Consider the following 27,912-nt stretch of genomic DNA (forward strand, 5'->3'; position numbering starts at 1 on the left):
TTGAATGCTGCATCAAATATTCTTACAAGGTCAAGATTCAGACCATGTTCCCATAATCCTTGCCCCCATCTTGGTCAAGTTTAAATGGATTTAAAATCAATTTAATTACACTTGATGTTTACTGGCTATTTTTATTTAAGACTTGGAGTACACCACATTACATGAAGATTAGCTCTCTAAAATAAATTCCTTAAGCTCAAGTGCTTCATTCCACCCTTTTAATTCAATTAAAGTTTCTTTTTAAAAAAAGTAAAAATCTTGAGTTGTTGGTGCCTGGTTATCAGAACCAGGGGGAAAAGTTAACTATACAAGCATACTACTAATTTTAAGAATTTCCTAAAGAGGACTAGAAAATAAAAAATGTACCATTCCACTCTCATGTATTGTTAATGGTTAAAAAATTCAAAATCAAAAACATTTTCACAACACACTGTTCATACACGTTTTATAAAAGCAAATCATCAGTTAAAGAGTAAATGAAAACAGATTTTTTTTTTAAATTCAGTGTAGCAAATGATAATTCCCCCAAACACACTTCCAAAAGTGTAGTTTAATTAATTTAATTTTTACTTTTTTTTTTTTAAAGGGAGGATGTTTCACATTGCAATATGAAATTGTGTTGCAAACCGTCCTGTCAGAGCTACAGAAGCATGACCTCTAGAACAGATTCTCTTCCACATCATAAAGCCTCAAACAAAACATGTCTGTAGCTTTAAATTAGGACATGCACTCCAAAACAGTTTCAGAGTTATACACTGGCACTAATTACTTGTACACTAAAATACGCACATTAGCATTACCTGCCATTTAAAATTAATTTTATGCATGTATCTGCTATTTTTCTTTCTTGTAACGTCTTGTGGCTTTTATCCTCAAGATACTATCAGTATCTTAAATCCAGGCTTTTGCAAGTGTCTTAAAAAACACCCTGAAGTAAGTAAACGAACTACTTTCTGGGGGAGCTTCCCATGCCTATGTTTGGGGATGGAAAAAGCAAAAGAGACAACCAAAAATCACAGTAAAAGAAAAAACTTGGGCATGCAAGATATACACTTTGTCAGGGGAAAAAAAAAAAAACCACAAAACAAAAAACCACACACACAAAAAAAACCCCTTTTCCTAAAGCAGAAATAATTTCCTCCCATACTGCTACCATAAATACAGAAGCCTTTCCAAAAGGAATAAAGGATCTGAAAAATGAGCATAAGATCTTCTATTCAGGCAAGACTAGGAAGTACAGAATGATGTGAATGGAGGCCTCAAGGTGTTTCTCTTGAGACACTTCTGTCAGTCACAGAAATATTTGTCCTGAATTTCTGGCTCAATCACTTCAGGATGCTATTTAACATATTGCAAAATACAAGTCACATAAATACACCAGAAGCTGAATCACCGAGAAACTAGATTACATCCGAAAATGGGGACAGACATATGCAACATATTGACTTTTCAGGAATTTCAAGGCTGGACAAGACAGGGATGGGAGATGAAGAATCAAAACAAGTGCAGGAATATGTTTGCCTTTTATGTAATAGTCTCCTGGGTGATGACAAAATTCCATTGGTTTAAAAATTTTAGATTAAAGAAATATTTTCTTTATGCTTAACCTTCTTCATGGATTGCTAAGAGACACAAAACTGTCTTTGCACCATCTTCTGATTTTAGGATTTACCAAATCACCTGAAAAAAAAGAGAGGAATGTGTTGGGAAGGTGAGGGGTAGGGAAGACAGGGATGAATATGAAAGTTTGAAAACAGACCTAGATTTTTCCAGGCATATTTTCTTCTTGGAAGCTTCTATTAAGCAGTAAATAAAAGGACATCATATCCACGAAGGGGAAAAAACCAGCTTTCTTAAGAGACAAATCTGTAACATCCTATATTATAAATGAAGATTCAAAAACTCTGGCTTGTATCTGAATGAAATCCCAGACTAGGCCTGTGCAAAGTGGGTGTTTGGGGAAGTAGTTTACATATAGAAGTTAACTGAAAAGGTTTCTTCAGGCTCGCAGACATCGAAGAAGCCTAGTAAGGATCCCACAGCAGCCTACAGGCTTATGAGTAAGCCAGGGGGAAGCTCATGTGTAAAATACTCCCACCTGGTTTTGGCACAGTCTTACTGACAAACCTAAACAGGAAAATCCTGAGCTGCAGTTTAATCAGCACACTGCACCTTTAGATAACATTTAAATGATGTCCCTCAAGAATCAGTACTTTCTTCTGCAGAAGAACTTCAAGCCTGTTACAATGCTGTTTTCCTTGACTTACAAGGTTAAAGTCTAGAAAAAGGAAGGAGAGTGGAAAGAGCTGTTGAAAAAAAATTGCTTCAGGCAGAAAGAAAACCAGATACTAAAAAAAAAAAAAAAAATCAACTTGCTGCCATACTGAAATTGGCATGATGTGCCTTTGAGCAACCGGAGAATGGCTATATACTGGGTCCGGTACTCCAACTGGTGTACCTGAGCCAGTTTTGAACAGGTAAGTTTGGCTCACTGAGTGCTAAATGCTGGAGCATTTACCCAGCCTCTGGGGTCTGGCTCTGCTGAACACTACAGTGCTACACTTGCACTGACACTGGTATTCAAGCTAGCTAGTTTAAAGTTAACAACTGTATATCCATATAAGGTGTAGCCACACTTCACTGAAATATATACGTGCACCAGGCCATGGAAAATGAAGATAAAGTTATTGAGCAACCCCTCAGAGGGTCTTAGCTGCATCCAGCTGCATGTGAAAATGCATTCTGTTCACAGCAACTTTGTATCTGATGAGTTTTCTGTAAATTACTACTAATGCTTATAAAGCTATTGTATACAGGTATTGCCCACCTATATTCAAGTGAATAAGCCTCAAAAGAAAACAGTTAACCTGGCTGAAACTGTAAAAGTATTTCAAACAGTTAAGATCTGACTGAAAAGACTAAAGTTAAAAATCTTGCTCAAGTAAATTTCTAAAAGTAAACTTTAATGATTTCTAAGAGACGTATCAGATCTTACAAAAAAGTTGTCATCTGTCAGACAAAAATTAAGTGTAATCTGACCATCACAGCAGTAATTAAAACACTGAAATTAAGTATTAAGGGATCTGTTGCTCACTTTAAAGCAGGACGCTTGTTTCCAGTATGGTTGTATTTTCAGAGATGCCTCCCAATTTAAGAGCCATGGCTCAACTCAGAGGAAAGTCACAATAACAGAGAACTGTAACTCAATTCCTGAATGCTTGGAATAAAGAATACTGAAGGTAAGAGAGTTAGATGTTCATAACCACTCCCTTTTCCTATGTTTAAACATAGTACCTTTTCTGTTACGTATCTATCCATGCTAAAAAGGGAGTTCTTATCCCCAAAATATTTTTCCGGTTACTGTTTGGAAATCTGGAAAAACCGGATACAGTAATCAGTGACTATTATAATCCCTTTCATATTCAACATTCAGTAACTCAGACAAGCTTGACAAGTACATATTTCAACAACAGCCATGATTATAGGTTTCGTATATATCACAGAGATGCATACTGTACATACCTCTTGTGCTAGTTCTTGTGCATTGGAGATGAGAGGATATGGAGGGCTGGCTTTGTTCATGTGCACTGTAACAGCATTGTGTATCTTAAATGCATTCTGAAAATCAGTATTTTGAACAAGCTGTAAAATGAGAGAGATATCCTCTTGGCTCTGAGGGTCTACCAAAACGTGTTGGATATGCTTAAGAGAAGTTAACAGTTCTTCCACTTCTAGGTAGGAAATAACAAAATACAAATAAGGTACGAGTTAACAAGATTTGTAATTAAGTAATGTTTGTATTAAGATTTTTACCAAAATTTTTTTGCTGTTCAGTTTTTAATCAGCAATGATGTATGCAAGTTTATTAGTTATCCGTTAGTCACTCTGACTTTTATTAGCAGAACATATCTGAATTAAAAAAAAAAAAAAAAAAAAAAAAAAAAGAGGACCCCAAGTCAGTAAAAGGAGAAATAAAAAAGCTGAAACAGTGTTTAAATTTAAATTCCTATTGCAGGAGCAGCTCTTCTCTGAAAGAAATCACCGATATGTAAAAGATCCAATAATTGCAGCTCATGTACAGCTAAATGTGAAAGAGGGGCTATTTTGCAATATGAAAATAACTCCTTTGCTAAACTGATCTTGATGCACTGAATATTCACAGTTATTTTGATACATCTTTCCATGTATATCTGCCACATATGGCAGATATATATATCTCAACTAAATATTGCTTACTTATGAGTGTTTGATAAGTAAGCTACACTCAATTTCTAAACATAACATTATGCTCAGTCTTAGCACATTGAAACAAAAAGGTAAGGATGAAAAAAATAATATCTATGGTCAGAGTTCTGAAAGTCATCTGCACCAAAAGAAAGTCCACATCTTTTACCTACGAGATTATGAGTTCTGCTTGGACCATAAAATATTTTAACATATTTTAATAACCAGCTTCCACATGTTTGCAGAATGCTATACATGTACTACATTCTTGAGCTTCAAGAACTAATCTGATGCTTTACGGGTGCTTTTTAAAGATTGTCAACAAATTTACATTTTTTTAAACCAATCCGCATTTCTGCAAAGTATGTCACTTCTCAATATTAAGTACTTGAGAAACTACCTAAAGCAAGGCATATGAATCATACTTATAATGCGTATAAACCCAGGTAAGAAATCCTCAAGCAGACCAAAAAAACAGTGGATGTTCTGAGCCTGAAATAATGTATGCATTCTCACACATTATCTGAAAAGATCTGTTCAGCCACAAGAGGCTAGTGAGCTATCTTTTATTTTAATAAATTCAAGTAAGCTAGAATTTTGAATCCCTGTATTTTTAAAAAATGAACAACAAAGGAAATCCCAAATTTTAGAACTGCCAGTTGATACTGAGGTCAATCTCCCTTACTGGTATCAAAATATCAGCTTTGATAATTATTTTTAAGTTTTAGCAACCGTCATTTATTAATTATGAGCTAAAGAACACTAAAATAGGAATGCTATCAAGACATCAGCTAAGTTGCATTTTTTACATGAAAAATCACAGCAGATACTGATCACTAACATGGATACATTCTGTCAAGAAGTTTCCTTTACCTATTTTTAACCTCAAATTCACCAGTACGCTGAACACAACGCTAGACTCAAACTTGTTGAGCACAAGATTAAAATGGTTGATAAATGGGCACATGAAAACCATAAAGCCTAATAAAATATGCATCTCAAACAAGTTTAATGGTTTTAATTTCGGACAAAGCATACCCACATGTTTTCAATTTTGAGTTTGCAAGTCAGTGTTCTGTATAATAAAAAGAAACAAACAATCCAGAGCCGCTACTCTTGTACTTTACTGTCTGCAGGACAATAAAAAAAATAATAAAAAAACCAAACCCCGAACAACAACCCTCCAAAACCATTCCACACATGCTAAAAACGTCCTACCCACCAAGGGTCAAGGGCTTCTTCCTGTAACCACCAAGGAAACGAAGGGCAGTAGTACAAAAGCAGCACGGAAAGCTCAGATACCGGCTGTGCAGGATATTCCACAGGTGAAATCCAGTACAACTCACAACACTAATTAAGGTGGCCAGTGTCTCACTAGGGAACTGTGTACACAATATACTGCCTATCACACAGGGGGAAATGCCATTTGGAGAGAAGGCTAAAGAATACTCTACAAGCAAGAATATTTGCTAAATGGGACACTGTCAGCTGGCAAAATTCTTATCTAGTGGAGTATGCAGACTACCAAAGCAGCTCAGCAACTGATTCTCCCAAGTCTGAGGAGGTGCACTATTTGCAAGCACTAAAAAAAAAAAAAAAAAAAGTAGCGTAAACCAGTCAGTTATTGTAAAGTTCCTACTGATACCTGCTCAGTTAAAAAACACACCAATCCAAAATTCTGCTATTTGTTACTGTTACCAGATTCAAAAAAACAGTGAGGCATTAGAGAAGAACCTCAGTTCTAACTCTTCCTATGCATAATTATTTTATTCCATTATTTCTGAATTGTCTATCTCCCCTTATATATCTGAGAATTCAAATACATACACACATATGTACACACACAATTCTAATACATATACCATATAAGATACAAATACATAGACATCTTATTCTGTACTTATAATAAAGACATCCTGTTCCTAGATGCCTCTACATATGCTCTCTTCAGCACTTTGCTAGTTCCTTCTGTGTCACCCTTTCTTACAAACTACCACAGTACTCTCCTCCCTGTAATAATTCCCTTCTACACTGAATCTTCATCTGTGCTGGATGCAAAAGCCCTATACCAAATGATTTCCCTCCACCATGAAACAGCAAACAAATACCCCCATTCATCACGATTCTAGAAGAGAAATAATGCTTGAAAGGAGTGAAATGAAATATTCCCCAAAAGCTAGCAATCCATTTCCTAGTCACTTGTTTAATAAAAAAAACATACACATAAACCCACATACAAATCTGGCTTTACGCATGCCTAACTCTCTCTAGGTTCCTGTTTCTGAATTCTAAATCACAGACTAGATTTCGGTGCAGGTTTCTTTTGTTTAGTTTTGGTCTTTTTTTAAAGAAATAAATGCCAGGTAACAAAAGATTCCATCTCTAGACATTTTCTATTGAAAGGGTTCTCTTGAGGAAAAGAGTTCAGTAAAAGACTAACATCTGCATTTACTCACAGAAGAAAGTCAGGGTTCTTTTGCAGAACAAGTCCATTTTTTAATCGCAGATCAATTAGCAAGCAACTACTTTTTTTTAAAGTCTTCTTTTACAAGAAGTGTTGCAGCCTTTTTTCCATTAGGTTATGAAATGGCTGGAATGTGACTGAGCACTGTGTGATATACACATTAATCAAAAGACAGCCGGGGCAAAAGTATGCAACTGCAGGGGAGGACCCATGGTCACAGCTTAAGATGTTAGATTAGAAAAAGAAGAAAAGAAAATAGTTGCTGTTTATCACCTTAAACAAAAAGTTATGAAAAGCAAACTTAAGAAGATACAATTGGCTTTATCATATGTCAGCACCAGTATCTTAATTCCCAAGCTTTTTTATAGATCTCTAGAGTACTCTGTGTGCTGGTACTAGCACTCTAATGCTCCATATATCATTTGAATCACAGGGCTAAGAAAAATATTGTTTTATCCAAAACTATTTCTGAAAGTTTATTAATATTTATAAAATATTTATACATAAGTTTTGCCCAAGGCATAAAAACAAAAATATAGGCAGCTTTTCCCCTAAAAAAAAAAAATTCACTATAGCCACAAAAGGTTTACTTACATGAAATGTCAGTTACTCATTCAACTAAATTAACTAAATTAACTCAATGAACTGTAGCAAACAAAAAAATTTCTGCATTTTATAGAAGTACTCTGCTGTGAAAAAGCCAGTTAAGTACTTATATACACATGTTCTAGCTGCACAGAAAGTTATTTCCATTAAGACAGCTGTCTAAATCATATACTGTTTTGATAACAAACATGCCCTTTAAAATTGTTTTGATTAAGTGTCCTGTTTTATTTTTATAAACAAAATCCAATTTGTTTGATCTAGTCTGCTTTTGTTTTTTTAAGATGAAAAGATTAAAGACTTGGCAAAGATCTGCCAAATTAGACACTGGCACTTATGAAACATTTTCAAAACTAAAAATACAGACAATCAGGTCAATATTCTTATTTAAAAGACATATATTTAGCAGAAGCTCTATGGATTAACAGACAAAAAAACCACAAAAAGACAAAACTAAAATCAATATTTTAAAAAAGACTGAATAAGGGTAGTTGAACTCTATAATTCACTAGCACCTGCCCAGGTTTGTTTGGGGTTCTCCTAACAAAGCTTAGAGATTTGTGAAAGTGACTTAGCACTCTCACCTGGACAGCAAAAGTGAAAAGATGGAAAGAGTCAGGAGCAGTGTAGATCAGAAATTCAGTATAACCAAACAGACAAACTGCAAGAAATTTCACATACCAGCAGTTACTTTTTGGACAAAGTCATGGGCTAGCAAGTTTCTTGGAGACCAAAAAGTTGTATATGTAAATTTAAAAAAAATCTGGCCTCTCCAATTCAGGTATTCAATAAAAAAGCAGAAGTATTAACGATAATGGACTCAAATCCTCTCTATGAAACCGTGTTATGTTTCAAGTGTGCATGTGTACATATATTCATAAGGCCACATCCCTAGCGCTGATACTAATCAGGAACAGACAGCTTTCAGAATAAAAAAAAAAATTCTTCTTTTGAAATTCAGCATTAGTGTCAGATGTTAGAATGATTAATCCAAAAACTGGAAAAAGTGGAGGAAAATTTTGGAAGAGGCCAAGTTACTGCAGAAGCACCTTGTTAAATTTAAAATTATGACTCAGTTTTTGACAGCACTAATGACTGAACAGAGATTCTTTATGGACTATATATGTTATGAGATCACAGCATTTCATTTAGAACATTTTTTTTAAAGTTTGCAACAGCTCAGCGTCACAGTTGAGTATAATCGAAAGCACCACTCTGAACAGGAGTGCTAAACTATAAATCCTCTCTTCTTAAATCTTAAGTCTACCTGATCCAAATTGTTACTATAATTCTGTCTGGCAAGGAAATAACGGTACAATGTTTGTATGCCTGTCAATATTATGTCATGACTTCTCTGATTGAAATAGATGCCTATGGAGCCCTAAGTCAGCTCCCTGGTGCATATGTGGATATATCAGACAGTCTAATTGCACCTCCTAAAGCTCCTTGCCTTTCTAGCTCAAAGAACAGACCATATTCACTCAGCAAGCTAGTCAATACTTCTGCTCTATGCACATACTTTTAAGCCTTATTTACTGCAATTCAGAGTAGAGACAGACATCATTAGTTTTCTGATTTTCATGGTATCCAAACGCTGAGGGGAATAGCTTTAGTTAAATCATGCAATTTATTACTGTGTTTTTACAGAAATATGCTGACAGCAGAACAATGACAAGACCCAAACTTTGATTACAAAAGTGAAGAGGAGTTTGTCCTCATGGACAAAATAATCCGTTTTCCTTCAAGATGCATCTTATACCATATATTGTTATTTCCTGATTTACCTCTTTCCACATATACACCTCTAGATTCTCGTCTCCAGTGTTTGGTGTTTTTCTTCTTACATCAAGGATTCACACAACCCTAGCTTCCATTAACACCAATTCCCCCCTTCTCTTCTTGCTGAGCCAAACCCGGTTTCCTCCTTCCAGCTTTTCACAAATACTGTCTTTCCCTGACAATCTCTCAGCTTCCCCCACAGCCTGTACCCGTTTTATCCCTACACTGAGAGATTTTCAAAATAGCCTTTCATCATCACAGTAATTTCTCCACCATTGTCTCTCCTGTTCAAACAGCTTCAGTCTACGCCAGCTCCTTACTGGTTCTCAAGCTTGTCAGACTCATACTCGTTACTCATTTCTCATTCCTACCAACTTCCATGCCTAACTTCTTTGCCCATTGGTTTCCAACTAGCCCTCCCTCCAAGTTCTCACCATCTCTGGCATGAAACCTAGCCTCAGCTTTCTAATTCCAAGTCATTCTCTTTCCTCCCTTCGGTAGTTCCAATTTCCAATTCCTCCTGTAGTCAGTCCTCAGAGCTTTTAGCCACTGTGGCTAAGCAAGTCCCAACAGAAGTCACTTCTACTGTTTGACATCAATCTTTGCATCTTCTGCTTTGTGCTCCCTCTAAGAAGAGAATTTCACAATCAAATATCTAACACTTCATAAAGTTAAGTACAGAATCTGCTTCTTACAAAGAGATCTCTTGGACAGAAGCTGACAAGCCCTGCACTAAAACAAGGTACACCTGCCTTGTTCATAACTGACCCTGCTTTCAGCAGGAGGTCCTGATGACCCTTTCAACTTAAATTTTCCTAAAGAGGGATTTGTACAATAAGGATTACCAGAGGTTATGGAATAGACATGTCTTTAGCAGAAATGTTGCTTGGGCACACAAATACTAAAGATGAAGCAAAAAAAAATTAGCAATTTGATAGCTAATTTTTCACTCTGTGTTCTCAACTACCAGCGAACAGGAAAGAATAGCAAGAATCTTTAGTGCAGCCCAAAAAAAAGGAAATTTTTTAAAGCAGTCTGGATCTCAGAACAGGTATAGATTTGGAAATCTGAACTGGACTCCTACAGATTCCCAGTGCCTCTTTTTCACTCCAGCGACACACCACATTTTAGATAAATAGATACTTATGTTTGAGGAAGAAAGGTTAGAAACTTTTCTAGACAAGCATAGTTAAAGCAATGACAGCTATGAAATTAACAACTTCAGAATCTATTTCTTCAAAAATTACTAACATTTTCATCAACATCTAAGTGCCAAGGTAAGCAGATTTTCACTATCAATGTCAATACTTTAAGAGAAAATGTAAATTATATAACAACTGATAATGCAAGACAGCCAGAATAAGAAACCACCAGCATGCTTCTCTTTTTAATATTAAAAACTCTTGCGTTTTGATTTCGAATGACAGTAAGTGTTTATTCATTGCTGATTCTGGTCTGTGCTTCAAACAGAATAAAATTGGGTGTTACTTGCATGGTTTTCCCCAGCCTAAAGAGGATGGAGACATCCACTGAATTCATTAGTTATCTGCAGGGTATTTAACTGTTCCCCAAATGGATCGGTTTTGAAAAGCCACTTGCTGAGACACATAGCCTGATGCTTGACTGAATAAATAAAAAAAAACCCAAACCACCACAAATCCAAAGGACCAGAAGACTTTAAATCTGTATAAGAAGAATTAACTAAATTAGGTTTTCAACGGCCTAAAAGAACATTAATATCAACTAAATATTTTCTCCATTAGCCCATTCATTGCATTTTACCTACCTAGTGTCTTCACAGTATAATGAGGACTCTCCAAAACAATTCCTTCTTCTGTGTCAAATATTGGATTATCTATTCCAGTTTTAGGAGGAATTTGTGCTAGTTTCTTTAGCCTCATGGAAGCAGTAAGGTCCAGTTCTTGCTTCTTTCCCTCTTCTTCCCGTCTGCGCCTTATGTCCTCCTGCTGCTGACGGATTCGCTCAAGTTGAGCGCTCCGCCGCATGGGCATCATCCTGGAGCCCAAATCCCCAGGGCAATCAACAGCCATTTCTCTGTGCTTCTGAGGTTCCTCAGGAGATGCAAGGTCCACATTTTTTGCTTCACTGTCAGAATCTTCTGTGATATGTCCATTCATATGAGAAGTTGTCATGATTATTTGTAATTATACTTATTCTCTTCAAACAGAAATGCTGCTATTAGGCCAGTTTTCGTTATGATGTTGTGTAAAATCCATTATAACTTCAAAAATGTTTCCCTTCCATCACAAGACAGTTGAAGAAGCATCCAGGAAGAAAATCTAATGAAAGATATTCAAAAGAAGTTAGTGAATAACTGCATGAATAAGGAAACACCTAAGACAGTTTTCCAGGTCCCCAGGCATCAGAACAATGGAACTTTTCCTCCACATTTACATTGCGCTTCTTCCCCTACTAAGAACTACAGAACCCTCACGAATCTGTTTCACACATTTTAGTAAACTTCAGGTTTACTAGTGTCAGAAAAGGAGTACTGTTCAAACTAATGCTAAAGTCTCTTACATTTCCTGGTCAAAGCAGTGGAGATTCTGCACTTAACACACACAATTACAAAACAGCAGTTTTCTGAAAATTCCCACTCAGTTTTAATCTATCCTTTCATTCTTAAATTCCAACACAAACCATGCTTATGATCCTACAAACACTAAACATGAATAACGTGTTATAAACAACTTGTTCACAAGAAGTTTAATAAGTTAAACACAAGATATTTGCATTTATTGTTCAGAAATTTAGGCATTTTTATGTAAACATTGCTTCCCAGATTCAGAGAAGACAGGTCTGGCACAGAATTCTTCCAAAAGATACTATCTAAAGCAGTCTGGAGCTGCACTTACACAATTCCAAGTAGACATAGAGTCCTAGGATAAGGATTGGACAGTTCTGGTTAGCAGCTACTCTTAATACTTCCTATAGGTATGCATTAAAGCAGAAAGGATTAAATACAAGAGTAAAAATCCTTGTGTGGGCATACAGAGGTATAGATTTGATAGAGAACAATAATTAATTTCCACAGTCAAGTAGTGACATTCCACTATACTCCTTACACCTTAATCTGGTTTCTCATTCCTGATGATTCAGGCTAAAGAACTTAAGTGTCCTGATAAATATAACCACTCAGCTCTTAAATATAATACATATAACAATGTGTTTTACACCACATTGCCTTTCTGTATCACAAAGCCAATGATATGTTATCCTCAATATGTCCAATTAAAAGGTCATAAAATTAATAAATAGTTGTGTACAGTATTACCAATATACTTAATTTTTCAAGTTCCTTTTTATCCTTTTTTTAATTTACTGAAAGGAAATACTACAAAGTATCTCAAAGTTCTATTACACACTGGAAGCACCAAGACAAAAAAACCCCAAACCAACCAACTTTCTTAAACCAAATGTTTGTGTTTGGAGGAGGAAGGGAAAGATGCTTACGTTGTAATTAAGTTGAAAATTAAATATCAATAGTACTGTTTTGGAGGAGCAGCAACAGAAACTCCTACACAAGTTTCTGCCAGCTTGCAATTCTAAATAAGTACAGCTTTTCATTTTCATAAGGAGTAGTATACAGCTACATACAGCAACACCAGAACAATTTTCTTTACTTGTTTCCTGTCTAGCCACTACTACCGGTTATTACTAAGATCTTCCAAGAAGTAAATATTAAAGCATTTCTATGGTAGTAAAAATTCTTTTTTGCCTTTGAAAGATACTTAATTGCACTGCACTGATATGTAAAAATGATTTCAATGCTCAACATTCCCACATTCAGAAAAAATTCAGACAACAAAAAAAGCCCATCAAAAGCTGCACAGTAGTGGGGCTAGCACTGCAAGTACCACACAATTATTTGGCATCTATAAAATTTTCAGTTAGTGCCCAACTTAAAAAGAACAGCTTTTCAAAGAATAAAGTCAGCATTCAGACAGGGTTATATAAAGTACCATATCAAAAACTGGTCTCTGAAATTCAGAAAAAAGCAGGTAATTTAGCAAAAGGATCCTCAGAAAGCCACATTTCCCTTTTGTAAAGGCAATTTCACTGTACAGAAATACCAATCCCAAAAAAGGAAGTCTCATTGGGTACAATAAAATTGCAAAGAGTACTAATTTAACTGTGGGTGGAAGATAATTCAAATTCTCTTTCATCCCCATTGCACTGGCCATAGCTTGTCTGAAGACTGAGCCTTTTGAAAGTTACATTCATCTTTTTTCAACTTTGACAAGCTGAAAGAAAACTCACATTCCTCAGTCCATACGGTACAACTAACAGGTGTTGAAACAATTTGAGGGAATGACTAATATCCATTTACTCGGCACTAAAGAAGTCAAAACCACTATCTGAGGATATGCAAGAAGTAAAACGCAACTTTAAAGATACCATCATACACTCAATCATGTGTAAGCTAAATAATGTCACGCTCACTGAAGATAAAGAATCTACACATCAGAAAATGAAGTTGATGGCCAACATTTAATAACTGATCAAGAATATTTAAGGTGGGATTAGCTACTTTTCCTCCATCAAATTTAAAAGTACTAGCTACCTAAGAGAAAGAGTAGCTTTTGAGGTTAAGTCAGAAAAAAGGCACAACAAAAACTCATGCATCTGTATATAGAATGAGAAGTTTCTAAATCTCTTTAGTTTAGTAATAAGCACTGAAGACCAGACAAACAAAAATATAGTCTGAGGTAAATATTAGTAACAAGCAACCATTAGTAACATTGCTTACATGTTCAGTACAAGCTCCATGCAAGATGCAAAGGGCATATAAATTCTTGGAACAGAGTAACTGAGACATTTAAATGGCCTGTGATAATAGCTGCTCACTTTCAGTATTTAAGATCTGAGTTAAGTCAGTTAAGAAAGAAACAAAAGTTATAGAAAATTAGAGTTCTCTTGCAATCACACTTTAACAGCAATATTCAGAAAACTGGCATCAAAATTTAAGAGAGTTTTAGGAGAATTATAAATAGAAAGTATTTTTGATATCCCAGAAAGTTAGATGCCTCTGAAGCTAGCAATAAACAGTACAGGCAAAGTAATCACACCCAGGTAATACAAAAGATGATACAAGATATCACTTATCAAGCAGCCTAAAATTTGATGTTACCAAAATATCAAACCAATTCCAAAAAAACCCGACCCCCCAGATCCAACCAGTTGATAATCCATAAAAGCACAGGCATGCTGCAAGTCTGGAATGCTGGAACAACTTCCTTTAATCAAAGAACTTCTGATAACAGGTGACCCCTTCCAAACCTAAGCCCACTGTTCTTTCTGTCGTCTCAAGTCTGCTTCAGACATCACAAATCCTCATCTCCAACAGTTTTGGAAAAATGCTACTGCCCAATTGCAACAAAAGAAATAAGCACATAAGGAAAAAATTCAGGTCAGCTCTGAAGTCCCCCTCTACAATGGTCCTAACGAATTTAAAATGTAAAATATGACACTGATAAAATGTTAACTCGGTCCTCAAATTAAGGTGTGGTATAGCTGAGGTTAAAAATAAGATTCAGCTTGAGGCAGGCACCAGGAACAGAAAACTTTATTCTAACCAATAAGCATAGCATCAAAAGTCTTACGATGAATAATTTCAGAAACAGTTTTCTTGGCTTTTCTTTCTGAAGCTTTCTTTTGCAATTTTAAAAATCCCAAGATAACAACAATAAGGGAAGGTTGTTATACCAAGTCTGTTCTCTGCAAGTTGTGGATCATCCAATAAACCAGCTTCTCTGCCCAAGAAGAGCTTATTATTTTATATTAATTCTTATACTAAGGAGGAAAATTTACAGACATACTCAATAATACTGATTTTTACTACATCATATGTATAATATATAGAACAATATTTGGAATTAACAGAATTCTTTTCCACTTTAGAACTTGGTATTAGCAGTTTTTATACTCTTTAGATATGTACAAGTCTCTCTGTGTTACACAGAGTTTGGTCGCTCAAAGTTTAATAGGGTTAAATTGTGGCTTTGACTGCCTTCCACTGAACTGCTGGTATCTAACAGGGGAACCTTAGCATTTTCACAAGACATGTAGATCTTTCCAAATAAAGCAGATTTATGACTGTTTTCTGTCCAACTTCATATCACAAGTCTTACCAATATGGTCCTGGAGAGCACATGTGAAAGTCTCTTCTTCACAGATTACTTTTACTATTCAAATTATTGCCCTACAGAGGAGCATTTGTATAAACTGCTAACATAAGTACAGCTATTGAGAAAGAGCATTTCAGTCACTCTGATCACCATCAGGCATCACACAAGAATTTCAATGTGAAGTAATTATGAACAGCAAACAAACCATATTTCTGGTGCAAGTTCAAGACAGCAAAATTAAAGAAAAAACACAACTACTGTCTTGCTAACTATACTTACTGTTCTCAAAAATACCGTATTTTACAAGCCACACATCATTCTTCACACTGACCCTAACAATGTCAGGCTTCTATCATCTCTTTAACCACCCTCAATACACTAAAAGCACAGACCCCAAAAGCTCTGTCAAAGATAAAAACATACATAAATGCCATCATCTTGGTGTGCAAGACAGATGCTAGTATAAAATATATACTGACAGGGACAGAAACAGAAGTGCTGTAAGGTGGTTTAAGTTTTCACTTGCTTCCTGGGGACCGTGGCTGGTGTGCATAGCAATTCTAACTGCTTTAACAACTAAATTCTGTACAGTAAAATTAAATTTGTTTTGCTTCAGCAACTTCCAAAGAGCAAAAATGACATTTTCTGGAGGCTGAGGTTTTGTGTTACATTTTGGTGGTGTTTAAAATTCTTTCAATGCTAGTAGTATGATTAGACTTGATAGTTCCCTTTTTAAAATTCATTAAAGCTGCAAATTCTGAATGACTGCAAGGGAGTTCAGCACTCACCTCCAACTGAATTTCATTAGTTTTGGCACAGTTGAGAGTATAAAAGCCCAACTTACATCTGTGATTATATTATAAACACAAGATTTAACATCAGGCACAGTGCAAAGGATTTATCATCAGCTGAAAGCCATATACTATGATGGACAGGGTATATTAAAATATTCATTTAAAACAACTGGAAGAGGAATTCTGGGTTGCTGAAGTGAATTAAAAGTTAAAGTCACATGCAAGATGCTTCCTGATATCTGAATTACTAATAAAATATAAGCATAAAATTATGCTAGAGATCTCTACCATGTATTATTAATGGCTCACATAATGGTGGGTCTTCTGGTATGTTTACTCAGTACTTCAGATTTGTAAGCAAGCAAAACCTAAGTCATAAAAATTCCAAAACAAAGTAAAACACTTTAGTAATTCCACAAATGGAAGCTCAGTGTAGGAAAAAAAAAAATTCCCAGCTTTCCCTGCATCATCTCCCAAGCATCATTTGTTTCTTCAACAGCGTTTCAGTGAACCTGCAAGACTGAGAGACTTGGAAGCCAATTACATAAAGGAAAACACAACATAAATCATGTTGCACAGCATAAAATTAACTACTGCTTGATGAGAGTTAAAGATTGGAGTTTATGTTAGAAAATTCACAGATATCTCCTATGGAGCTTAACAGTACCTGAAATGGCTGGTACAGACTGGAGCAGCCTGACGTTTTTCAAAAGCAAGTAAAAGTTACAAAAGCTATGACAACTTGATACTGTTTTTCTTAATTTAAAAAATTCCGTAATAGAAAAAAAGAATTCTCTTTACACTAGCTTTGCAACACGTTCAAGACTGTGACTTCTGGTATGGTTTGTTTGGGTTTTTTAGTCTACAATATTTTACATGATTTCCTCTAATTAGATGCTCTAGCATAGTCCTGGTGTTGGAAGAAAACTCTTAATATCCAGCTGACTCTTATTTCTAATAATTTGAGACCAGAGTTCATTACAAAACCTGTCAAGCACAGTAACTCAGTTCAACATGTGTATTTCAAAGGGCTTTCAGACATGCCAAGAGGTTTTAACATTCCATGCTCACTTAAATGTGCAAGATATGTGGATCAAAAGCAAAAAGGGCTAAACCCTCAAAAGGAAAGTAATTTTCATTGTTAGTGGTTTCTAAGTTACATTTGTACAAAGGCAATAACAATGTTAACTTGCAACATCAAAGCACAGAGAAACTGATGAAACTGAAAATTCAGATGCTAAGGTTAGATTCCAGTTTTATAAATTGTATAAACAAATTGCTCGACATGCGAACATGGGAAATTGTAAGCACATTTTTGAATCTCATTGGTATTACATTTAAGAACTGTGGTCTATTTAAGATGCATTTAATTTTATTAGGCTTGTTTATCTGTTGATGCAGTGGCAACAATCAAAAAAGTCACAGCTCAAGAACTGGCCAGTCTACACTATCCACTTCAAAAGACACAGGGCTACTACCTACAGAACAGATATGAACAAAGCGTTTTCCATGAAAAACACAGACCAATAAGAGAGTACATCATGTCAATTAACAGCCACATCACTTGGACCTCTCTTCAGCAACTGCACCTTTGCAGTAAAATATATGCAAGATACCTTTGCAATTTCTGTGCACAAACTACATGAAATTACGACACACACAGAGTATATACCATAATTTCATTGTGTATTTGCACACGACAAACAAGAGAGTGGATTTTAACCTGTTTCACTGCAGAAGCATAAATTTCTAAGGTACATCCAAAGATTGTTTTATATAAATATTCAGTGTGATACAACACACTATTCTTGTTTCAATCACTGATGTAGCTTCTAGTCATGTCAGACTACTAGATATATTTCTAAAAGAGGCCATGTTTAATTTCATTACCCAGTGCAACAGACAATGGCGTTTGGATAAACAATTCTTGCTGCCTCAAAATTAAATGCAGAAATGCGAGATTTGCAATTGTTACCACTAATCAAAGCACTCTTCTTCATGGCCACATGTCCAGAACAACAGCCGGTTGCTCATCTGGCCCAGGGAGGCGATGTTTACTCCCCCTCTGGCTCCTCTGGTGCCAGGGCTCCCCGGGCAGCAGCTGCAGCCCCCCATTTGCAGGACTCGGCATTCCCCCGCCGGACCAGAGCACCGCTGGTTCCCATGGCCGCAGCTTCGCCAGCCACCGCTGCGCTCGGGCGAGGAGCTGCGGGACTTACCTCACGGGCCAGCCATGCGACGCCGCTCCTCCGGTTGCTCTGCTGCGGCTCCCCAGATTCTGACACCGTGGCAGCCCGCCTTCCAACCCTGTTAGAAATCGAGACAATTACTCAAATGCAGAGGCAAAAAACCACTTTCTGTGAGTTCTATTGAGCTTGGTCTGCAGATAGCTAAAACCTCTCAATAAGCAGCAGTAGTGATGCCAATAACACCTCTGAAGTACAGCACTGCAACTGTTCTGTTTACAGCAATCATTAGAAAACACACAGCCTCAATGATTCAGGTGAGTGAAATCAGTTGAAGAGATATGTACAATACACCACAGTAGATTACTTCTGATAATATATTTTAGCTCTTTTAGGTCTAAAGAAATTAATGCCCCTTAGAATAAGCATGATCTAAGCTTTAAGAAATTGAACAGGCTGATTTTTTTATAAAAGAAGTAACACAGCAGTCATATGAAGAGGGAAGAACACTTAAATCTTATTTAAATTCTTACCAATCTCTCTGTGAAAAACATATGTTGCATGCTCTATTAGCAGCAATCTTCCTTGATTAGTATCTCAATACCGAACTCCTTTAATCACTTAAAAGTGATAGCATAGGTCAAGCAGAACCACTGCCCAAGAAGCTTTCTTTAGTCTTAACAAATCTGACTTTCCATTGCAGTATAAATGCTTTTTTCTCAGTTACACAAATAATTAAAATGCTTCCAAAGTTGACCGAGATTAAAAACAATTGTTGAAAACATGAAGGATAAACATCTTTCTTATACGCCACAATTCCCTTTGTTTTAAATATATACTACCACTTACACATCAGCACTGTTTAATTTCTATTTTTTAGACCAAATGAAAAATAGACATGAGGGAGAATAAAGTTTCAGCTGGGGTGAATACAGATGTATTGGGGAGAGGGAACGACAATAGAAGCAAATCAGAGTAGGCTTCAAGAAGCTTATTGCTAAAAATCACTTTTAGATAGAAAAATTCAAGACTTTAGCCAAGGTCATTTAAGCGCGTTTTTAAATTCAGTAATATAGCATTTAACTTTTGTTTATATTTTGCCATCTGTATCATCAATAAAGCTCCAACATAGTTTAACACCTTTTGAACACTTATGAGCAACTCCTAGTGCTGACAAGACCTAAATTCTACTTTAGGTGAAGAGCACAGCAGAGGGCAGTCTCTACACCAATTAATGAAAACCTGAAAAAAAGAAACATGCTCAGTTTCAAAAAGTAGCTCACAGAAACAACCAACATTAGCTCATTAAATGGTCTGACACCCACATTACCCCAAACCAGCACACAGATTTACTACCCTAGCATCCCACTGTGGCTTAGATTAATAGGCTACAACTATGCATACATTTGAATACCCAGCTCTAATCAAGTCTTTAGAACCAACAATCCCTGCTCAACAAGAAACATTTATTTTATACATAGATATGCGTGGATAACATGGACGTCTACGGGCTGCAATGAAAAGATGACAGAACAGTGAAAGAAAAAAAGAATTATCTTAATTTAGCAGTTATTCCAAACGTTTAGAAACCTTCAAGCACAAAGAATGAAGAGTAAAGAAATTCCTAGAATTCCAGGGGATGTTAACAGATCTCACAGGACAGCCAGAAGCATGATAATGAGACAGTCATTTCTTATCACCTATTCACAGACAGTTAAGACTTCAGATTTCATTGTCTTAAAAGTAAACATGCCTGTCCTTGTATTAAACAGTGGTCATATTCTCTGTGAAATTAAAAATACTGCTGCTATTTTAGTTCTCTAACAGGATTCCCCCACCCCCTTCAAATTGTATCCTTTTTGGCTTGGGCTCTTGCATCCTGGTCTCATTTTAATCCCTGTACTTTTTAGCATGTTATTTTTAACGTCAATGCTTGCCACTGCTTCACTATGTAAAACATAGTATTAATAGTAAATGTTCATGAGTACTAATCCGTAAATGACACTTTCACTTCAGAGAGGTGATTGAACCAAAACTATACTAACTAATCCCAAACCAAATTGAAGATATGATGTTCCATAATATACACCTCATCTGACATTTAAATTCATACAAACTGGCATTAGTTTAGTCCTCCACAGCAAGTTATTTTTAAGGCACATTTACAATACTCTGGGGAAAGAGAAATTTATTCCTTACTTATGTCTTAATATTCCAATACCTGGTGAATCCAATAAACACATTTAGAAACATCATCTAAAGAAAAGGGGAAGACAGACATTCCTCGCAGGCTGTCATCCAGAAATGGTGAAACGTTAGCTAATTCAACAGTCTTCAAAGAGACTAGATATAGGGACCAAGACTGTTTTTCAACTTTACGTGATTGAGCTATAGGCTTTGCAAGTTCAAACATCAGTCTCATGACATTATGTAACAAAGATACATGTGCTAGCCTCTTTTATGTGGCGTTCCTCCTTGGACTCTCTGTTAAACTCTTTTTTGCAATATTATCTGAATGGGTGACAGCAAAGTTTGTTTTGTTTTGTTTTTTTTTTTAATTATTGTCCTTACTGATTTATCTTGATTAGCTCCATCACTATACTACTCGGGGGGGGGGGGGGGGGGGGGGGGGGGGGGGAGATAAGGATCTTCTGACACTTTTTTTTCTGACCACAAAAATGAGTTGAGACTTCTGAAGATTGGAATTCTGAAATATAGAACATAAAACACAAAACTGTACGATTGATGATCTCAGCACTTCACAGAACTCACGGTCACTTATGCACCACAAACTCAGAACAACCACATTCCATTTGAGCTCCTCTCCTGTTATTTGTGGGGAGGGGGAACCACAAACTATTTTAGATACTTAGGTCTCTGATGTCACATGTTTTTCATTCCTAAATTCATCTGAGATTGTGGTGACTGTTTCACTGAACAAATCCCTAAAAAACTGCTGCATAAATTTTAGAAGTTTCCTTCCGCAGGATTTTTACTTCATAGGCATAATTCCCTAAGGTTTTCTCTTTCTAATTAACATCACCTGTACCTTTTTTTTCCTGGAGGACATTGTAAGCAAGGCATACCAGCCATGCAGTGTATGTCAGTTTTTTTCTACGATACCTATTTCGGTATTACTACTATGCTGAGATGTCCTATTAGACAAAGAAGACAGAAGCCCTTGCTACTACAGAAGAAAGAAACCACCCTCAACCAGGATAAATGCAATGAATAGCTATCGCGAATATATCCCCAAAGAAATATTTGGTCACAGTCGCAGTTTGCAGAGAAGAATTATGCCCAAGTGAATTTGTGTACATGAAATCCGCTGGAATGTTTCTCATTCCTCAGAAGGTGAAGACACGTAGCAAAGTCAGAACCCAAAATTTTACAGACTGAAACAACTGTTCAGAATTTGCAAAATGTTGTAGTTTCTTTATCCCGTGTCAGTCATGTTACTTAATATTTACAGAACATTTCAGTAATTTCTTCAGGGAAATCACATAATTCCTATTTTGTGCACAGCTACCTCCCCAACTGCTAGCACAGAACAAAGCTGACTAGGCTTTCAAGTGTGCCCTACTTTTGGATCCTTCCAAACAGAGATCCCATAGTTCATGAATTTATGACAAGAACCAGAAAAGAGACTGTCAGTATGATTCCTTGAACTGTTAAGCTGGGCTAGTTTACTGCTCCCAAAGACTGCAGTCTCATAACTCTCTTGACTGCTCCCTTACCCTCTTCACTTTTGCGTTGTACAGTTCATACCTTCTCTGACAGCTTTGAAGCTTGTCAAATCTCTCTGTGAGTCACCTTCATTCAACAAGACTGTAGAATGTTACAAAATACTTTTGTTTGGTTTTGGTCAAAGTGGCATGCTAAAACAGCTCACAATAAAGTGAAAGGTGACAGGACTGGCACAAGGGGCAGGAGCAAGTGGTGGAGACCAAGGAGGTAAAGAGGTGAGGACAGAGACAAGCAGAAACTCCCCCGCTGGCAGCAGAGAGCCAACTCCAATGGAACCTCATCTCATGGAACCATATTCTGTGAATTCATCCACTTCCCCTGCAAAACAACAAAAAAATCTCATCAACAGCTACTGACTTTGAAAGAGCTTTTCACCCTAAAAAACCCAAGCAAAACCCACAAAAAAAACCCACCACAAAAAAGCAACCACACACGTACAACCACTTGCATCTCTTCCTGATGATGTAAACAGGACAGTTAAAGAACCTATTGGTTTCTCTTAAAAGGCATAACCTGAGACACCGTGGGTGTAAAGGACTGCAAAACTTGCATTTATCTTCGAGCCTATTTCCTCCCAAACAAAAATGGTAAATTGAACCTGCACGTCTTGAGAGCATTATTAAAGGAGGTCCTACTGAAAAGTCTGAACATCTCTGCACATTCATTACTTGAAGATACTCAAGTAGTATTCTCAACCTACTATCTTTGTGCAAATAGTATAAACACACTAGATGGGAATCCATGGCTCAGAAACAAAAACTTTTTTTTTATTACAGTGGACAGCAATAACAGAGATAAATCTTAATTTTCTGAGTGCTTGCAGCAGAAGGCATAAAATGGTACACCTACTGGTTGAACACTAATGGAAATAAAAGTACCACTACCTCAGGCACACATATACCTATACAATGGAATTCACATATGGGTAACCACTTGGAAATGGACGAAAATTACAAATCACCCTTATTTCAAACCTTCCCAATATTTATCACAAAGATCTGTTATACTTATGGGAACAATGCCAACCATGACTGAAGAACTCATGCTGATTCCTTGGTCATACTATAAGGCAAGCCTGCTGAACAAACTTACACCATCTAGTAACTTAAAACATAGGTCATGAGGAAAACCTGTAGAAAAAGACTCTAAGTATTACCAAAATTTCACTATAGGATGTGAAAATCAAATGCTTTGTAAATAACCTACATCAGTAGACTTCATAATAAAAATGCATGAGAAAGCTTCACAAAGGCTATAAAGATATAACATTAAAGACCTTCTGTACCTTATAAAAACAGTCTCTCTCTTTCTCTCCTATTAAATGTAAGTGGACTCTTGGGCCTAATGTTAGGAATGAGCTACACAAATTAAGATAAAGCCCTGACAGGAACGTACCCAATTCTGCAAATTGAATTCAAAAACATAAGCACTGCGGCTGCAGAGCTCTTTCACAGTTCAACTCTTTTGCTAAATCAAAGAAAGTACATTCAGTTTCTGAAATGTTGTTAAAGCAGATGCTCTTTTTATTAAGAAGACATTAGAAAATTGTGATAAACTCACAGGAATGTAAGACACTTTTCTATGTGAAGAGAGGCAAACTTATTTTGTATGTAGTGGTGCAATAATTCTGTCCAGAAAGCCATGTCATCACTTGAGCTGTTGAACTAAGATCTCAAACATCACTATACAAGTCAGGGAAAAACACTGGTAAGCTAAGTGATATAAGTCCCTCCACAGAACTCTCAAATCACACTAAGGAACAAAGATTCAACACCTAGGAAGGTGGAATTCAGCAGAAACTTCTCTTTGCCTAAGATCATGGAGTGAATCTTCTAGTGCAATGAACTTCCAACGCAGCATTCGAACTTGAGGAAGTATTTCCTCTCAATTCTTACACTAATCAAGCTGAAGATGACTCTTCAAACAGTAGTGTTAAAAACTTTGTTTAAAAACAACCTTTTCCTTCTTTGGTAGCATCTTTAAAGCCTTCTTCCCTCCCCTAATTTGAGGGTTGAAAGCTGAACACTGAATTTTTGCTTCTTATACAGAAGAATTCTCAACCATCTTGAATATTCTGTGCCAGTGAAATGGACAAACAGTGAAAGGTATGTAAACCTATACTTTACACTTGCTTGTAATTAATGAGTACAGAATTACTCTTTCAAAAAAAAAAAAACAAACCCAACATAAATTTTGCCCTGTCATTAGAACTTTCTGCAGTGTCTGACAACTAAATCTAGTTCCATAAATCATATTACCTACTACTACCCACTACAATAAAGAAAATTGTAACAGCAATAGAAAATGGAAATTACAATCCACGAACAGCCAGTCAGTGTTCCTAGTTTTCTGTACAAGTTCAAAATTCACTAATTTGTCCCGCTTTACCTTTCATGCGTATTTTTTACCGTTATAAAACCTGAAACAAATTTCTCAACAGAAATGTAGAAAAGAGATAAGATATTTGGACATCACTTCTACCTGACATGACTGTGCATAAAAATTAAGTTAGAATCTAATGGATGCAAGATAACGAAACTTCTCTACAACAGACAAAGTTTTCCTCCTGGTGCTGATGTCAGATCTTAGCAATTCAGATATTTTTTAATGGGAAATGGGAAGAGAGGAAGAACACCTTCAACTGATGAATGCAGGATATCTTTGCGTTTCACCACCCAGTGAAGTAAATTGTATAGATATTATACCAAAGGGCACTGAACATTAAGAATACATTCAAAAAAGTTATTGAGCAATACTTAGAAGAATCAATCACACACCCAACCCCTTAAACAAATAACTAAGATTAAGTTTGTACAAGTTCTACATACCAGTGATACAAACACGTTTATATGCATTACACCAACATAGCTGATAAATCTCTTTAAAGAAAAGATCACAACACTTTATTGTCCCAATATTTAGAACTCAGTCATCAGGTACTTCTGAATCAGAAAGTAAGAACTCAGTATCCCAAAATAATCCCGATGACATAAACTTTAAACAGTGTACTTTATAGCCACTTTAGGCAGCAGTGTCTTCGCTAATCACTGTTCAGTTTCATTCCAAAAGAACCATAGTATTGACTTCTTTGGAACAAACTTATTAGAAGTTTTAGCTTCATAAGAACACAATGATGCCATCCAACTGAAGATAAACTGCTATTAAATTCAAAACCCTAGAGCCAAATTTCCCATAATTAAGCTTATCTAAGAATGTAAGCTGCATATTTGGCAGTTCTACTTTGGGTTAAAGAATAAAGCCTTCAGTAAATTAGCCTTTAACAGGTTTTACTATACTAATCCTTTGAATAAAAAGAACCATAACACTCTGGGCATAAGGTCCTTCTTTCTTAAATTCACATTTACATAACTAAAAACATGAACTTTCAAGTGGAAGTATTACTTTGTAAATCCTTCAGCAAAATTATGATCCTGGGTGCTGCCCTCTCATACAGAGACCACACAGACAGGTGTTTTTCTCTAGAGGTGGAGACAAATTAGTAACCTAACACCGGTCTTTTGTACAAACAAGACTGCATTGGTAACACTCTATGATACTGAAGCATTCGGGAAAACAGTGTTACAATTATGAAGTTATCCCAAGCAAAACTGATTACTAAAATGCGTCAGAAATACTGGCATTCACCATCAATGACGGAGTCAGGACAGCTTGAAATATTCTCAGTGCTTTTGCCCCAAAACTGGCAGGCTTGCCCTGTTGCAAAACCAGGTGTCAAGACTTCAACTGCTGCTCCACAGACCACCACCAGAAGTTGCGTACAGTATGAAAGCTAGCAAGGACGGATCTTGTTTTTCCCTGAGAAAAGTCAGAGAAAGGAATGAAAATGCAGGGGAGGAAAAAGGGGAGAGTCTAGAACCGAATGATATGGAGAGAAGCTCATAACTGGAGAAACCAGAGTAATTTTTCATTCAAGCAATAATCAAAAGAATAGCAAAAGTTAAATAACTCTAAATTCCCTGCTTGTATAAAAAGCAGAATCCAGTGTCAAAGGGCAAGGCTAAGATGACAGAACAGACAGCAAGAGCACTAACTGGATATGGGGCTCGGTGCCAATATCAGCATTTCTATATGCTGCTCGGGAAGCTGCCACTGTCTTTACACAAAGATTTTCAGATCAAAGAGGTCAGCCAAATAGTAAAGAGTGAAAGCTGTTGTCTGCTGGAAGACAAACTGTGCTTCCTCTGCGAGACAGGGGATGGAAAGAAAGAGTATTTTCTGTGATTCACCTGTAAGAAATGTGATGAAAATTAAACCGAAAAGGTTATATATGTAGAAACTATAACTGTCTAGTCTGGTGCATCTACCTTGTAAGCAACAGGAACAAGCAGCAAATTTTGCAGAGAAAACTCCGAATACCACTGTGAAGCACCAGAGCCGTAACAACAGCACAACACTCTAACGTCTTCACTGCAGTCACCCTAAGAAAGAGTCAGGTTTACAGAAGAGGTTTCAGTTGAGAAACTTCATCCAGACCCTAACCATACACACCTCTAGTGTCTGACAGGCAGCAAGAACTCTAATTACTATACGTCTGTGCTTCGTCACCGCAAAGCTTAAAAATGCTTGGTCCTTCTCTTGCCTAGCAATTTGAGGAGCCTTGACTAGCTGAAACAGAAAACTAGTTTTCCTAAACATACTTTTTCAAGATCTCACAGCAGCAAATTCTCACAATGCACTGGAGCAGCACAGCTGAAAAACTTCAGGCTGCAACAATACACACCACCCATGCCTCAACATGCCCATATATCCACGTCTCTCAACAATCTTTAGTTACAACCTCTACTTCTTCCTTCCAGTTTTCCCACTTGAGCTTAGGATATGATTCTGCAAGATGGAGACAACCTTCACCTTATTCTAAACCCCTTTCCTCACTTATTTTACACTGGCTTTGGCATCACTAGAGCTCTCCCTGAGCCAGCTTAGTGGAATAAAATAGCAGAAAACAAACCCAGGAGAAAGGTACCTCCCATTCTCAGTAGCAAAAAGCTCTAATGTGAGATCATCTGCACATAAAACAGTGGTGTCTCTTCATCACCAAAACGATTGCAATTTTTGATGAGTTACAGATTTTTTAAAAGGTAAATTGTTACCAAATCTTATTGGGTATAGAAGAGCCAGTTTATACCTAAAAAAATCAGATAAAATGTGTACAAGAAAATTCCATGTGCTCATGTGTTTAATTGAAAGAACAAATAAAATCCAAAACCACTCCAGAACAGTGCTGCGTGATCAGCAACAAATGATTCAGGAACAGAGAAGTACTCAAAGGTAACAAAGAGAAATTAAGAGACGTGCTCACCCTGCGTGACAAAAATCAGGATTTCAGTGAATGGTATCTGCTTTCTCAATTTCAGAAGAAATTTACAAATGTGGATTTAGGGCTAGGATTAGGAATTTTGGTCCCACTTACAAACGGGAGCTTTTGGGCTCTGGCAAAAATGAGAATTATAGAATCGATTAGAATGCAATCCAATAACGTCACCCAGTACAAATAAGGCTTAGATTTAAGCAGTATTTTCTTGATGTCTACCTGAATTGTTGCAGATTTTTAAATTATCTGTCATTAGTGGCATTTTTTCAAAAGTATTAGGTGACATCATGAGGAAAATACTTGATTCTTACTTCCAAAAATGAAACTAGACTAGTCTCTATTAAGATAAAGCAATCAACACAATTTATAGTAGCTAGGGAGCTTCAGCTTTCTCTTATGCAAAGAAAACAATGCACACCTTCACCCCGAAGAGGTTTTGCTCATGTTCTTAAAAGAACCAGAAGGGTCTAAAGATCAGTAGTGTAAATTATAGAGACACACCAAGGTTTACACATGAAACAAAGTAAGGAAACACACAAAAGGATGTACAGATAAGGAACAGCCTGCAGAAGTTAAATCATGCATTTTTAATTAAAAGAACAACAGGCTATTCAACAAAAGTTAGAGCAAAAAG

General features: G+C 36.4%; 2 protein-coding genes across 2 annotated transcripts in view; both read right to left on the reverse strand.

The window, feature by feature from the left end:
• PALS1 (protein associated with LIN7 1, MAGUK p55 family member) overlaps positions 1–27,912 on the reverse strand; it is a 60,495-nt gene that overhangs the window by 18,594 nt on the left and 13,989 nt on the right. Inside the window, exons 2-4 of the mRNA XM_050897894.1 lie at positions 18,233–18,320; positions 10,857–11,370; positions 3,523–3,731 (exon numbers count right to left, since the gene is read on the reverse strand). Coding sequence (XP_050753851.1) covers positions 3,523–3,731; positions 10,857–11,223 — 576 coding nt within the window. The 5' untranslated portion in view covers positions 11,224–11,370; positions 18,233–18,320. The remainder of the gene's footprint in view (positions 1–3,522; positions 3,732–10,856; positions 11,371–18,232; positions 18,321–27,912) is intronic.
• GARIN2 (golgi associated RAB2 interactor family member 2) overlaps positions 18,068–27,912 on the reverse strand; it is a 42,579-nt gene continuing 32,734 nt past the window's right edge. Inside the window, exon 5 of the mRNA XM_050897075.1 lies at positions 18,068–18,320. Within this exon, the coding sequence (XP_050753032.1) occupies positions 18,068–18,320 (253 nt within the window). The remainder of the gene's footprint in view (positions 18,321–27,912) is intronic.

Source organism: Gymnogyps californianus, chromosome 5 (assembly GCF_018139145.2).
Source record: "Gymnogyps californianus isolate 813 chromosome 5, ASM1813914v2, whole genome shotgun sequence".
NCBI classification, from domain to species: Eukaryota; Metazoa; Chordata; class Aves; order Accipitriformes; family Cathartidae; genus Gymnogyps; species Gymnogyps californianus.